Here is a 15785-nt window from a genome sequence, read left to right on the forward strand (position 1 = left end):
TGAGTGTTTTCTTTTTTTTTTTTTTTAATTTATTTATTTGACAGACAGAGATCACAGGTAGGCAGAGAGGCAGGCAGAGAGAGAAGAGGAAGCAGGCTCCCCGCTGAGCAGAGAGTCCGATGCGATGCGGGGCTCGAGCCCAGGACCCTGAGATCATGACCTGAGCCGAAGGCAGCGGCTTAATCCACTGAGCCACCCAGGCCCCCCTCACTGAGTATTTTCAATGCCCTGATACTCTTTATCTTAGTCACCTTGGACTGCCATAACAAATAGCACAGACTGGGGGACTCCAACAATAGAAATTTATTTCTCATAGTTCTGGAAGCTGGGAAGTTCAGGAACAAGGTGCTGACAAGGCAGGTTTCTTTCTTTCCTTTTTTTTTTTTTTTTTTTATTAACATAGAATGTATTATTTGTTTCAGGGGTACTGGTCTGTGATTCATCCGTCTTACACAATTCACAGCGCTCACCTTAGCACCCACCCTCCCCAGTGTCCATCCTCCAGCCACTGTATCCCTCCCAATCCCCCTCCCCTCCAGCAACCCTCAGTTTGTTTCCTAACAGGTTTCTTTCTGAGACCTCTTATCTGGGCCTGTAGGTGGCTGCCGGGTGGCTCTGTGCTCACATGACTCCCTTGTGCTCACAATTCGGAGAGAAGGAGAGCAAGTTTTCTGGTGTCTCTCATCCGGCAGGAATCCTATCATGAGGGCCACACCCATGTGGCTTCATCTAACCCTAATTACCTTCCAGAGGCTCCGTCTCTGTATGCCATCATATAGGGGCAAATTTTCAGGGGAAACAAACATTTAGTCCATAATACTGTTGACCGTGATTTGTGGGTTATTCTATGAAAGTTTAAGTGGTTTTTCCCCTGAATATTCTCTTACAGTATTCCTTAATTTGACAGATGGGGAAGTCTGACAATTGTAGATGGTGACATTTAACTATAGTGGTCTTACATGTGACTTTTAAAATGCTTTTACTACAATGGAGTAAGGGTTAGAACAGGATTAATGAGCAGTCACGAAAGGAATGAGCTCAGCCTGAGTGGACTATTTTTCTATTCATGATTTTTATTTACAGTATCTATCATCTCTGGTATTTCATATGGGATGTGTGTACCGAAATGCTGAGTAAAATAGAGAGTATGTCATATCTTTTTTTTAAACTAATGACCCATCTTATAAAGCTATATAACAAATGATCTGCATAACAGCCAGATGAGCAGGATCGGATGAAAAGCATAAGGTCTGTATTTACATAGATTCCAGAATAAGGCCAATACCCGTTTAATTTCACACCTCTGAGAGTGGGATCCTTCACTCAGTTAGAATCCCACATTAAAATATATCACATACACAGTGCACCTTTGACTTTCAAGATAACTACATGTAGAATTAGACTTTGTCTGCTGGGACTACTAGATCAATTACTTTGACTTCATTGCTTGGTCAGTTCAGTCAAATAACTGGCTTAAGTGATTTTTTTGTTCCTGTTGGATTTGTCAGGTAACTTCATTTAGCATGTAACTATTGAGCTACCACTCTGTCCAAGGGCTGCACTAGGCACTTTGGGGGGATCACAGGATTAGAAGGCATGGTACCAATCTGCACAAAGTTCACAGTACAAAACTAATTCGTAATGCCTGGCAGAATCAGATTCAGTGCTGAGAGCCTAGAATAAATGGGTTTCATTGTTGGTTGTTTTTGTTTTAATAGATTGTAATTGAATGCTCTAGCAATTGCAGAACAAGTAGGCTTCCACAAGAATTGAAGAGAAGGGAGGGAGGACAGGGTGCTAATGGCGGGGATGGGGAGTAGAGAAGCATAAGCCACACCCTACAGTGAAAAAAGGAATGGAATTTTAGGAACCAACCTTGAAGTTAGCCTGGCATCAGGAGCATGGTGTTGAAAAGACTGAGTTATAAGTTAGTGAAACTAGATTATGGAGGGCCTAGAACCTCAAGCCAAGGAGTTTAAGATTTTTCTTAGAAACCCTGGGACCCACTCGGGTTTTTAATCAGGTTAACCATGAAATAAAGCTAGTGCTTTTGGAAGATGACTGGCAGTGATGCATTAAGCAGACTACAGAGAGGAGAGAAGGTTTGCCTTCTTCCCTTGTGCCTTGGCCACTCCTCTCTGTTCTCACACTCCCAGCCCTCCTGCCTGTGCACTATGCGTGTGCAGAACCCTGACCTCAGAACAGTAGCTGTGTCCACATTCCCAAGTCCTGCACTCCAGCCATCGGACACTGATCATGGGGGTCACTCAGACGTACCTTTGACGCCTCTACAAATTGTTGGATGTTCCAACTTCCACTGAATTCCTGAGCAATACTTTTGTATGTCTTTAGTTAGCTTCCTTACCTGTTAGCCTACAGCTTCTCTTCCAGACGCCAGACTTTACCCTTGTTCTGCCCACAAGATGTTTGCCGATTTCCCCAAATTCACAGGATCATTTGCTGAGATGGATTAAGGCTGATAGGTGGCTGGGCCTTTAACTTTGAAACCAGTGACCTGCTATTAGTTGATCCCATTTTCTTTTACTTTATTTCTATGTGTGGGAGTCATCTTGGGTTAGAAGAAGCATCTGTTGTATGTATCATGTAGGTGAGATGCAGGGCTGGTGATTTTTACATTTGCCTGCTCATTTAATCTTCGCGACAACCTTGTGAAGTTGTTACTTTACTAGACACGTTATCCACACATCGTGCTTACTCAGTCCAGGGTAGCCATAGGACACAGCATAAGGAGAGGGGGACAGTATCCACTTGTCATCCTCAGGTGAACACGTGCATGCATAATCATTCATTCTCATTATTTCTGTTCCCTCCCATCCCCCCCCCCCTTGGCTTCCCATTAAACTTTTCTCCTCCAGAAGGAACAGAGAAGGGCTGGAAGAGAGGTGGGTGGTAGGGTTGGCAGGATCCTGTTTGTGGGAGTTGAACTCAGTTTCCAACTCCAAGAGGTCACAGTAGCACACAGCAGGGAATGGGTGGGACTCTCCTGGACTCCAGGAGGAAGCTCTAACACTTGGCCTGCAGAAGGCAGATCCCATCTCAGCAGCTCAGAGGCAGTATAGCCACGGGGAAGGCAGACAGGCAGCCAGAACTGTGAAGTTCAGCAGGGGCAACATGTTCTCTATCACTCAGTTAGCCTTCATACAACTTAGCAACGTTAAGGCAGCTACATCATTAACATCCATGAATATCTGTGGTTCAGATAGAACCTTCAGTGCGCTTCCCTAAGCTTGGTCAAGCCTGGTACCACCTCTCCCATTCCTGTAAAGTTGTTCTTTTGTACCCACATATAAGATTTCTTTCTCTAGCCCAGTTTAATCTGAGGACTTTTTGAATCCAGTTCTGCCATTTAGTACAGTTGCTTTCCATTACAACTTTATATCCACACCGCTGATTAACTATGCATCTGTATCTTCATTTAGTCGCGATTGACGTTGAAAAGAACAGAGTGAAGTTCACATGTTACAGCATCCCACTGGAAACCTCACTCAGGGATGCAATCCAGCCATTCATCCAAAGTCGCTGAGCTTAGTCATGTTACAGTTCATTAATCCAGTTAACAGCAATATGGGCAAGCCCCTCTCCCCTTTATTTTCTCCAAAGTTCAGCTGTCCTAGGAACATCGTACTACTACCTTGGCTCCTTGCTCTGGACCTGATTTCCCCTTCATAAAATGCCAATACCACCCCTCTCTCAGGGATCTTCTGGGCAGATACAAGAAGACATGGAACAGCACGGGAAAGCTCAATTTCAAACCTAGACCCTGGGTTCCGTGTCCAGTTCTTTCTCCTCTCTGTCATGCCTTCCAGACATAGGCCAGGCTGCCCAGATGGTAGACATTCCTGCCCCATGGTTGACTGCTGGGCATGGAGGTTGCCTGGGGATCTTTTCCAACTCCCAGCATTCTGTGACTTTATTGATCTTAGGAAATTTTATTTAGGTTTGCTCAAAAGTATACCTTTTTTTAAAGATTTATTTATTTGTGAGAGAGACAGAGACAGAGTTAGCAAGAGAGAGCAGAAGTGGGGAGGACAAGTGGGGAGGAGAAGCGGAAGCAGACTTCCCGCTGAGCAGGGAACCCCATGCAGGGCAGAGCTCGGCTGGATCCCAGGACCCTGGGATCGTGACTGGAGCCAAAGGCAGATGCTTCACTGACAGAGCCACTCAGGCATCCCTAACATACCATTTTTTTGTTTCAGCCTTTCAATATTACCAACACCTTTTCATACTAATTTGAGAAACATCCTAGAATATCTAAAAAATGTATTTAGCTTTTGAAGATTTTTTTAAGATTTTATTTATTTATTTGACAGAGAGAGATCACAAGTAGACAGAGAGGCAAGCAGAGAGAGAGAGTGGGAAGCAGGCTCCCTGCCAAGCAGAGAGCCCGATGCGGGACTCGATCCCAGGACCCTGAGATCATGACCTGAGCCGAAGGCAGTGGCTTAACCCACTGAGCCACCGAGGCGCCCAGCTTTTGAATTTTTTAAAACTTAAAATGTGATCAGAACTTGATAACAGTTACTGAGCAGTCTAGGTTAGTTAGCATTACTCACATAGTGAGCGTTTCCTTTGTGGAATTCTCAATAGTAAAACTTAATCCCAGAAAGAACCTGGCTAACTACCCGACCTTGCTTTACTGCTGAACACTTCTTTCTGGCCCCGACCGGGTGCCTGGGGCATCAGGATCTTCCGTGGAGGTGGTGTGTCTACCCACACGTTCTTTCTGTTTCTTGTTCAGTACGTGTGTGTTATGTCAGCTCACATCTTTCTTCTTAGTAGTAAACATCAAAGGATTGCCTCCATCCTCCTCTCCAGGTTACTGCCTCCATCCTCCTCTCTAGGTTACTGCCTCCATCCTCCTCTGCAAGTTACCGCTTTGTATCTGCCCTCAGCTTGGAAAACAGACTGGAGGCAGTTATATTATCGGTCCAAGATTTAAGCAGTGTAGTAGTCACCAAGAAATTATAAGCAGAATTTCCTATCATCAATTTACCTTCTTTTAACAATGATAAGAATGCCTATGGAATGCATACTTATTTTCATCTAAAAGTTAAAATGATTCTTAGACTAGTCATAGAAATAATTGTACACATTTTGAGAATTTTTAGTAAACATAATCCAGTTTACACATGAAGCATACAGACTAATTACAGCAGGACAAATCTTAATATAATTTCATGTGGGTAGGTAAGTATCAAAATTATGTAATTTTAAGCAGCAAAATTAGAGAGAAACTATAATGGATCTCTTACCGAGTAGCAAAATGCTCCTTGTATACAGCTGACGTTGGATCACGTGCCACATTTTAATGAAGTCTTACTACTTTCTGCAGTAGTCTATATAAAATGTGCAGGAAGCTTACAAACATGATATTATCATTTTTATGTTTTGTGGGTGGCAAAGGAATATAGCATCACTATTCTATCAGGATATTTCACAGTTTGGAAATTTTATTTCATCATGTACATATTTTTATACATTGCCTGGACAATCCTATGCCTATGAACTTTATAGAGAGAAAATAAGTATCCATTAATATGATTTTTGCATTGCTACAAAGTAACAATTGGCAGAACATGCTGACTAGTAGATTGGGCATGGGGTAAATTAACAGTACTGAGGATATTTTAAACTAAAGATAATATTAAAAACTAAAAATAATTTTTGCAGTTTTTTCAGTCCTTTTGATAATTATATGGACAGAAGTGAATTTTGCTTCCTTTCAGATACACGTCCTTAAATGAAGCCTTTTTCTGTGGCCTTATAAACAAATTATTTGCCTTTAACTTTTTTAGCAAAAAATTTGAAAATACTCAGCATGGTCATCTTTCTTGCCTGATTCTGAGCTTTGTGATACGCATTCAGTACTCGTTCTTGATAATTTGTTAACAAGGCGTTTTTAACACTTTGGACAGATGCGCATACTGTTTTCAATCTTCACGGTTAATTATTCGATTTTGTGTTTGATGCCAGAACACCCTGACTCCTAATCACTGCTCATTGTTGCCAAGTCCATTATATTCTAACTGTTTGAGTGCTCCCGTTGACCTTGAACTGACATTATAAGCTGTGTCTAATCTTTTCAGTCTATATTTCTAATGCTTCTTTTCTTTTTTCCTTTTTTCCTGATCCCTGTTTAGCATCACAATGGGGCTGCCTCTTAGCCCTGCAGCTGACTCCGCCCGCTCTGCGAGGCATGCCCTCTCGCTCATTGCCACTGCCAGACCACCCGCCTTCATCACAACTATAGCCAAAGAGGTGAGCAGAAGACCCTCTCTGTGTGCTCTGTCTTCTCATTTAGAGGAACGATTAGATATTGTGAGCTGAGGGTCCATATCCACAAATAATCCTTCCAGTGTGTTCTAGAACAATGCAAGTTAATGATTTAGTGCCGAAATGAATACGTGTGTACCTGTGTGCGTGCACCCTACATTCCACTGCAGTGCGGTCATTATTTGTGCTTTTTGTATTCGTTTCTGTTCTCAAAGTTAACCTACTTGCAAATATTTGAAATTAATTTTTCAATCTGAAATATAGCAGCCTTATTCAAATTAAAATATACTAAAGATACTCCCATTTTACAAATGTAAATATCTGCCTGTAATCAACACTGAACTTATTTAACACTGGCTCTTCACCTGTAAACAAAAATGTAAGTCATAAACTTGCTAATTGTTTTTCCTATTGCACGTCACAGATAAAGACTTGAATGCCAATTGATTCCCACTTCTTAGTGTTCTAACTAATTGCCCACATCTAACTGAAAAACTAGTAAAGAACAATGAACCAATTATAGGATCTTTCCTGTAGGTCTTAGTAGTGGGAGAGAAGGATGATAAGCTCCTACATTTTTTTTAAAGGTTTGTTCCATTTCAGCATGAATAATGTGCAGACCTGGTGTCCGTGGGGTATGAGCTCTGTCTGAGTTGTTTTTCCTGTAGCTATGATGAATTTTTAAAATACTAAATAAATACCTCTGAGTCTGCCCTGATAACCTGAAACCTACTGGGCCTGTGTCTGCCCCAGAGCCATCCTTGACAGGCATGCAGCAAATATTTGTGACGTGAAGGTAGTTAGAAGGGAGGAAGGAAGGTTCTGATAGATTGTATGGGTTAATAGGAGGTGGTGGGACTCTGAATTAATACCTAAAATAAATCTGTAGAGTAAGGGGGTGTGTTTTTCTGATAGTGCATAGTGTTACAGTGAGGTTACACTGTATTTAAAGTATGCATATGTATGTTACATATCTATAATTTATAGGTATATATTTATATGAAGAACATATATATAAATGAACAGATTTCTTATGTAACAGAAACATATATATAAATGAACACATTTATTAGCCATGGAATTTTTAATCAGCTTTTAATCAGTTGATAGTAATATTGAATATATTGAATAAAGCTTACATCAGTCTGACCACGTATATAGGTCCTATAAATGCCAGCCATAAAACTGTCTCTTTAAAGAATAAGCAAGTAGGGGCGCCTGGGTGGCTCAGCAGGTTAAAGCCTCTGCCTTCAGCTCAGGTCATGATCCCAGGGTCCTGGGATCGAGCCCCGCATCGGGCTCTCTGCTTGGCTGGGAGCCTGCTTCCTCCTCTCTCTCTCTCTGCCTGCCTCTCTGCCTACTTGTAATCTCTATCTGTCAAATAAATAAATCTTTAAAAAAAAAAAAAAAAAAGAATAAGCAAGTATTTGTGTTAATTGTGTTCTTGAACTTAGTTTTCACCATTTATGTATGATTTTTTTTTTAATATTTTATTTATTTGACAGAGAGAAATCACAATTAGGCAGAGAGGCAGGCAGAGAGAGAGGAGGAAGCAGGCTTCCTGCTAAGCAGAGAGCCTGATGTGGGGCTTGATCCCAGAACCCTGGGATCATGACCTGAGCTGAAGGCAGAGGCTTTAACCCACTGAGCCACCCAGGCACCCATGTATGAATATTTTTAAATGAACTGGTAGAATAGCCATGGTTTGGATTTATTCTACTCTAGTATTTGGTTAGAAAGGTATTTTTAAAATATTTTAATGTTAATGTTTTACTAATTACCAGTTGATTCCTACATTCTTAGTGTTCTTTTTTTTTTTTTAAGATTTTATTTATTTATTTGACAGAGAGAGGTCATAATAGACAGAGAGGCAGGCAGAGAGAGAGAGAGGGAAGCAGGCTCCCTGCCGAGCAGAGAGCCCGATACGGGACTCGATCCCAGAACCCCGAGATCATGACCTGAGCCGAAGGCAGCGGCTTAACCCACTGAGCCACCCAGGCGCCCCATTCTTAGTGTTCTAATATTTCAGTGTAATAGTTCACAGTTATTACCTTGTAAAAATAAGTTTTCCGCTTCACTTAGAGTTCTAGACTGAGATCCTGAAGTATTTCTCCACTGTCCCCTTCCCTGTCATGTCCCATCAAGTGTTCTTTCTCCTCCGAATGATTAAGACTTACAGTTTGTACAGGTAAGAAAAATCACAGTGAACTAATACTCTTTACAGTGCTTATTATTTTTGGAGGCACGTTCATTCACATTTCCCAGCTTCATTATAGAGCACCAAGAACGGTGCCTGGGACACCGAAAGTCTTCTATAAACATCATTTACTATAACTACTTGAGAGCAAGTCTCATGCCTCTTACTCGATGGGTATCTCCTAACCACTGTCCACCTCAGCACCAAGTAGACCAAATTCACAAACCTTCAGTCTGTCTTTGGAAAAATGTCACAGTAGTGTTGTATTAAAGCCTCATGTAATACTCAGGAACTTACAGAATTTTATTAGAGGATACTTACTGAGTTTTTATTGTAATACTTTGTTTTGCAATCCAAAGTGTTTTCTGACCCACCCCAAGAAAGTTGTTCTGCTGATTCTCATTTTTTTCCCCTACTGTATTAACAAGGGAAAGATAAACGAGTGGCTAGAAATGCACAACTAAATCTAGTGTCAGCCGTGTCTCAAGCATTAAAATGTCTTCACAGGTACACAGACATACAGCTCTTGCAGCAAATACCCAGTCGCAACAGAACATGCACACAACAACTCTTGCACGAGCTAAAGGGGAAATTCTGAGAGTCATTGAGATTCTTATTGAAAAGATGCCCACAGATGTTGTGGATCTTCTTGTGGAGGTAAGGATATCCAGCTTTAAATGTTAGAGCAGTAGCCTAAGTGAAGTATGCCCACGTAGTAATATAAATCTGCATTTTTATTTCCAAAGAAAAAGAATCAAAAGATTTATCTACGGGACAGAGAGAGAGATAATTAAATGAATTAACTTTTGTACCATTTCTAGGGACCTTATTTAAATCTCGTTAAAGATCAAAATGATTGCTGTGTACACTTAACCAGTCATAGGGAAGTGGTCTGTACTGAAATAATTTTTAAAGGGTGTGTTCTCTTTAATGTCTTTCATTATAAATAAAGCATGTAGAGTGCTCGAATAAAAGCTACCTATATTGTACATAAATATGAATTGCCTTTGAAGTCAACAAGTCTTATTTCTTTATTTTAGTGCTCTTATGTTTTTTACAGATAAGGGAAAGAATATCCTGTAGTATTAAGTAACTATACTGTAGCTTTAGTAAATATACTATAGTTTTAAGTGAAATACTGCACAGTATCTAGAATTTTCATGCAACTGAGGCCTAAGTTAATAATTTGAATTTTGTAATTCAAATTAAGTAATTAAGTATTTTTGAAATTAATTTTGGATTTGCATCTTTTCTATAAAGGTTATGGACATCATTATGTACTGCCTTGAAGGATCTTTAGTTAAAAAGAAAGGTCTTCAAGAATGTTTCCCCGCCATCTGCAGGTAAAGAAGCCTTCCATAGCATGCAAAATAAATAATTTTTACTAACAAATAATTTTGAAAAATTTTTTAACAGTATGAGTTAGTAGTCTTGCCCAGTTAAAAAACCAGTTCTGAATTACTATCTGCTTACTTTCTGAAAACAGTTTAGGCAGCTCATAGTCAAAAACACAGCTATAATAGAACCAATATTTGAAATTGGATCCTGATGAGATTTTCTTAAAACTTGAAAAAATGAGTAAGAGATAGCATCTGTTGAGTATGTGTGTGTCCTTACATTCATCACTCAAATTAACATTTACATTACAAAAGGAAGAGTTTAGGAAGCTTCTTTCTGACTTAGGAGAGAAGGTATACTTTTCAGCCAGGGGAACATTTCTACCACATTTTCACTGGTAAATTTTATTTTTAATATAAATGTAGCATTTCTCATATTGTCCTACCAAGTGCAGGTGTTTTCCCTATGAGATAACTGGCCAAGAACAGTTAGAACTGACATAATAATGTTGCATATGTTGAATATAACCAATAATTTTAGACGTATATAGCATTTCGTTGTTAGGAAATAAAGGTTTTTAAAATGTAATAGTGTTTATTTTCCCTTTAAAATAGTTTTTGTTTCTTAAAGTGTTTGTTTATAGCTTGGGGTACATTTTGTTAAAAAAATTTTTACCTCCAAGTGGTTGTTAGAAAGAGTGCTTAAATCTGTTGAAAATCATTGTTTTTGTAGAAAACAGAAACACAAGTTGTCATAGTTATATTTTTCTTTTTAAGACACGTTCAGTGATCTCCTTACTTCTCTTTGCTCAGTTCTGCACACATACAGTAGTGACAAGCTTCACTTCAGACTGTAAGTTTCCTGAGACAGGTGATGTTGCATGACACATCGTTATGTCTTCTGTATCTCCTGGCATTTGAGCAAGTGTTTGCTGAATGGGTTGTACTCCATGAGTCTTCTGGTATCTCCTAACATATTTATCATAGACTTCATACTGTAGCCACTTCATTTTGGTGTTGCCGAATCAGGCCACCCAGAAATGAAAAACAGAACACCCGAAAGGAAAAGCTTGTGCTGGAATATACATGTGGACAGACGTGTGTTTTCTTGTGGTACAGATTACGTGTGTGAGAATGCAGGCATTTTTTTTTAACATTATGCCACGTTGATTTTGGTTTGTGTTCTTTTCGTTAGAAATTGTATGTATAAAATCTTCTCATGCCGTCAACTGACGACAGTATATGTAGCTATTACTGTCTCAGGCAGTTGTTCTCTAAGGAAATGCCTGCGCGGAAATGGACACTGGGATGTCTCTTTATAGAGGTGATGATTATCGCAGAGCTGAGTGTTAGCAAATGTTAGCAAAGGATTCCTTATAGCACCAGTCTTGGGGATGCAAGATAAGCCTCTTGGAGTTAACGTGAGGAAATTGTCCAGAGTTTCAAGGGCCTGTCTGGCCTTGCTGGAAGCCTGCCTCCCCAGTAAGCGGCCCCCTCAGTTCCTTAGGTCACCCTAGTTTGCTGGTGTCCACTCTTGTTTGCTAGTGTTTCTTTGCCGGAGAGTAAGGGTTCTGCTGGGATGCTAAGAGGGCATGCTCAGTACCAGGTTATTTTGATTTGGCAGAAAGCAGTTGTATTTTGTTTATTAATTTGATAACATCTATTGAATACCTACTGTGTATCAAGTACTAGCTAGCCCTGGGGATAAAATGATGAATAGGATGATATCCTCAGGGAGCACACAGGGTCTAAAAGGGTAGGTGATTTTTAAGATAGATAATTCCAGGGTGCTGTGTTACGTGCTAGAGTAGAATTCATTACCAGAGACAGGACTGGGCAGTAAATGGCAGTGCTTAATTCTGGGTAAAGGAGGCTTAGAAAGTTTCACAAAGGAGAAAGTATAGTAATAATAATAATAATAATAATAATAATAATAATAATAATAGAATCTTAGAAAGTTTCACAAAAGAGAAGGCAGACTAATAATAATCTCCTTTTATTAAAGGAGAAACATGTTTTGATAACAGCGACTGCCGAGTAGAGGGAAGGATCCGTGCCCCACAAGGGTTTGGGTTGGTGATGGTAGGAGTGGTGGTGGGTTCTGGGAAAGCGTCACAGAAAAGTTAATGGAGCGAGCTTTGCAGAATGAACCGCTGTGTGCCATCTGGAACTACAAAAAGAACCAGATCAGTAAATGTCTAGAGACACAAACGTATATAGTGAATTTTGGCAAGTTCTAGTGGCCAGAATCCAGGTTGAGGGTGGACATCTAATGTGGTGTCAGAGGGTGGGGCTTTGAATTCCATACAAAGGAATTTGGCCATTGCTCTGTAAGCACTGGAGAATCAGCAGAGTTTAAGTAATTCTTGGGCCAGAGCAAAGTTGGTAAGACCTAATCTTAGGAAACTTCAGACTTATACAAGCAGTTGTTAGCTATGAAATTAGGTTAGATGTTATACAGCTGTGAAGATAGAGGCCACAGAGAGCCAGCCCATGAACATCGGAAGGTGATTAGCAATATAAGGTCATTCCTATGCTACATGTTAGTTGGAACAGGCAGTAAGTTATGGAGGACTTCAGAGAACATTAAGCTGAGATGGGGTCTCAGAAGGTTACTGCCCGACGCCACCCTGCCTACTAGCTGATTTGTACTCGGTCGATGAAGGTACAACAACAAAGATATCAACATAGCAAGAGAAGTTAAAATTCTTTTACTGGATCTCTGCTGTGTCCGTGCCATTGTTCTGGGTGCCTTACAGTACCTGTGAGCCCCCTGCTTGTAAACGTTTTTCACTAAATATGAAACTCCAGTCAAAGTCACTGAAGTGAGTATCTGTGGTTCAGTCATGTGGTATTTGTTTTTGCAATCTTTATATAATCTTGTAGTCTTTTTGTGTGTGGAATTTTTCTTCTTTTCTTTCCTTTACCTTATTTATTATTTTTTTATTTTTATTTTTTCCTTTACCCAACTTTAAAGATGCTATGGGTTTTAGCTTAGGCTAAGCTCTGTCATGTTGTGTTGCTGTATACCAGTATTCAGTTGTTATGGTCACTAGATCAGATCATAAAAAGGTGTTTAAAAACTTCATTACATAGTCTTTAAATGAAATATTCTTTTTAAATGAACTACTCATTTAAATGAAATATTAAATAAGCGCCCAGTGGAATGATCATCATTTAGATATTCCGAGAATGTTAGTTTCCTGTGGGTCTCTCTGTCTTAATAATAATGCGAAAAACCAAAATGTATGTAAGAAGTTAGTTAAAGGTTTGGAAGTATTTTATATGCATACAGACTACAGAACGGAATTATTATTTTCATATGTGTAAAAAACTGGTTTACTTCTCAAAATAATTTTTAGTCAGTGTAATAAAGACAATCTTCACATCTCAAGTTGTATTAATTTAACTAGGAACTAATCTAGGATCCCAAAGTCATCGAATATTTAAAAATCAAAAGTACTCTGACTTGGGTTATACATAAAATTCACAATTTTCTGTGCGTACCAAGATGAAGGAACATCATCAAATGCTGAATAATCCTGATAATGGTTCTCTTGGTTTTTGGTTTAGTTTGGTTTTAAAAACTTGATCAGTGGGCTTATGAGTCTGATATACATCTGTATTTTGAATTTTCTATTCAGGATTTTAAAACTTTAACATTAACATTTTAACATTAAATTGGTAGTTTCTCTAAACTCTTTATTGTTGGAAGTTTGGCAGCCTGTTTCTCAGATTGCCTGATACAATAAAATTTCCATTTTACTGTTATGAAAGTCTTGAGTTTCAACTTAGGCTGATCTCTGTGTGTTGTTAAATACCAAGAGTCAATTTGATTCCATTTTTCTTATTTATTCATTTATCTATTCAGGTTTATTTCATGATTATATGACTCCATATGTAATTTAATGAGTAGTGACTTCATCTACTTAGTTATACTGTTAACTGAATTCCTTTGTCCTCTGATATGTTTATTCAAAACATATTAAAGTTTAAGCTACAATTTGTAAATTCATTGAAAGAAGGAGTAATACAAAAAGTTTGATTTACCTAATTTGGTTTATATAATAGCTTTTCTATCAATGTTAAAACTTCTTTTAATATCTTTCTTTTTTTTTTTTTTAAGATTTTGGTTATTTATTTGACAGAGAGAGACACAGCGAGAGAGGGAACACAAGCAGGGGGCAGTGGGACACAGGGAAGCAGGCTTCCTGCCAAGCAGGGAACCTGATGTGGGACTTGATCCCAGGACCATGATGGAGCTGAAGGCAGATGCTTAACGACTGAGCCACTCAGGCGTCCCCTTTTAATATCTTCTGCTTGAAAGTAGAAATGCATTAGGACACAAGCCAGTAAAATTTGACAGACATTCTTTCTTATCACTGATCAAAACTCACTTGCTAAAAAAAAAAAAAACAAAAAAACCCCAAAAAACTCACTTGCTGAGGGGCGCCTCAGTGGGTTAAAGCCTCTGCCTTCGGTTCAGGTCATGATCCCAGGGTCCTGGGATCGAGCCCCACATCTGGCTCTCTGCTCCTCGGAGATCCTGCTTCCTCCTCTCTCTGTCTGCCTCCCTGCCTACCTGTGATCTGTCTCTCTCTCTGTCAAATAAATAAGTAAAATTTAAAAAAAAAAACCTCACTTGCTGATACTAAAACATGAGGTTACAGCAATGCATAAACGCATAATTTGCCAGAGATAAGGCATAAGTTCAAATCTAAACTTAGCCTCTGATGTGCAAAGAGGCACAGACCATCAGTACCTAAGTCACAGTGTTCATAAGGTAGAACAGTTGTTCAAAGCAAACATTCCTCTTTATAAGCCTGAGCTCTACATGCAACTGAGAGTCCTCATATAAAAGACATACAATATGTATGTAGCTTACAGACCCTGTAGTTTTAGAGGTTTTGTGACTCTCAAGAACGTGTTAGAAGGATGCTTACACAACTAAATTATTTTTTTTTAAGATTTTATTTATTTGACAGAGAGATTGAGATCACAAGTAGGCAGAGAGAGAGGGGGAAGCAGGCTCCCTGCTGAGCAGAGAGCCCGATGTTGGGCTCGATCCCAGGACCCTGAGATCATGACCTGAGCCGAAGGCAGAGGCTTAACCCACTGAGCCACCCAGGTGCCCCTACACAATGAAATATTAAACAAAGTACAGCGAGCACTTACTGGTTGAGAGAACTAAGGACACAGGTGAGAAGGTGATGTTTAAAAATGTATTGAGGGCTCACTCTCAGTTGGGCCCTCTGAGTAATGATCTCCAAGTGCAGTTCCTAGACCGTCTTCAGGAGAATTACCTGATTTCTACGCTCCACCAGAGAGACACCTTCTCAGACTCTTGCAAAGCCTAGGGTACTGCATTTGGCAGCCTCCCCTGATGATTTTTAAGTACACTCGAGTTTGAAAATGAGTACTCTAAAATCCAAAACCAAGAAACACAAAACCTGAATCATTGTTCGTGATGTCCATGTTCTGTTATATAAAACCTTGGATCCTTGAATGCTTATTTGCTTCTATATTGAATAAACTCAGAGGAACACCAAGGAAACACCTGAAAACATTCCTTTACTTCCTTCACTCTGGTGATGCCCTATTAGTTTTTAAAGAGTTGCCCTTAGACTGTATCACGAAATGCCTGCCAAAGATGTTAACTTCAAACTGGTCATTGATTGGCTTTTATCTAAAACTCAGTTGGAAAAAAAAAAACAGAACACTTAGGAGCTAGTTTAAAAAACACACATGCCATCCTTCAACTCAGGTCATGATCTCAGGGTCCTGGGATCCAGCCCCATGTTGGGCACCACACTCAGAGGAGAGTCTGCCTATCCCTCTCCCTCTACCCTTCCCCTTTCTTGTGCCCCCCCAAATTAATATATAAAAATCTTTAAAGATAAGTAAGTCCAAAACCTTTAAAAATAAATAAGTAAAAAACAAAACAAAACCCAAACACA

At 39.5% G+C, this 15785-nt stretch overlaps 1 protein-coding gene across 2 annotated transcripts in view; it reads left to right on the top strand.

Moving 5' to 3' along the window:
* WDR7 (WD repeat domain 7) overlaps positions 1–15785 on the top strand; it is a 372785-nt gene that overhangs the window by 264118 nt on the left and 92882 nt on the right. For both annotated transcript variants that reach the window (XM_046025300.1, XM_046025301.1), the window contains 3 exons: positions 6162–6279; positions 8999–9148; positions 9752–9834. In XM_046025300.1, the coding sequence (XP_045881256.1) occupies positions 6162–6279; positions 8999–9148; positions 9752–9834 (351 nt within the window). The remainder of the gene's footprint in view (positions 1–6161; positions 6280–8998; positions 9149–9751; positions 9835–15785) is intronic.

Source organism: Meles meles, chromosome 12 (assembly GCF_922984935.1).
Source record: "Meles meles chromosome 12, mMelMel3.1 paternal haplotype, whole genome shotgun sequence".
Lineage (NCBI taxonomy): Eukaryota > Metazoa > Chordata > Mammalia > Carnivora > Mustelidae > Meles > Meles meles.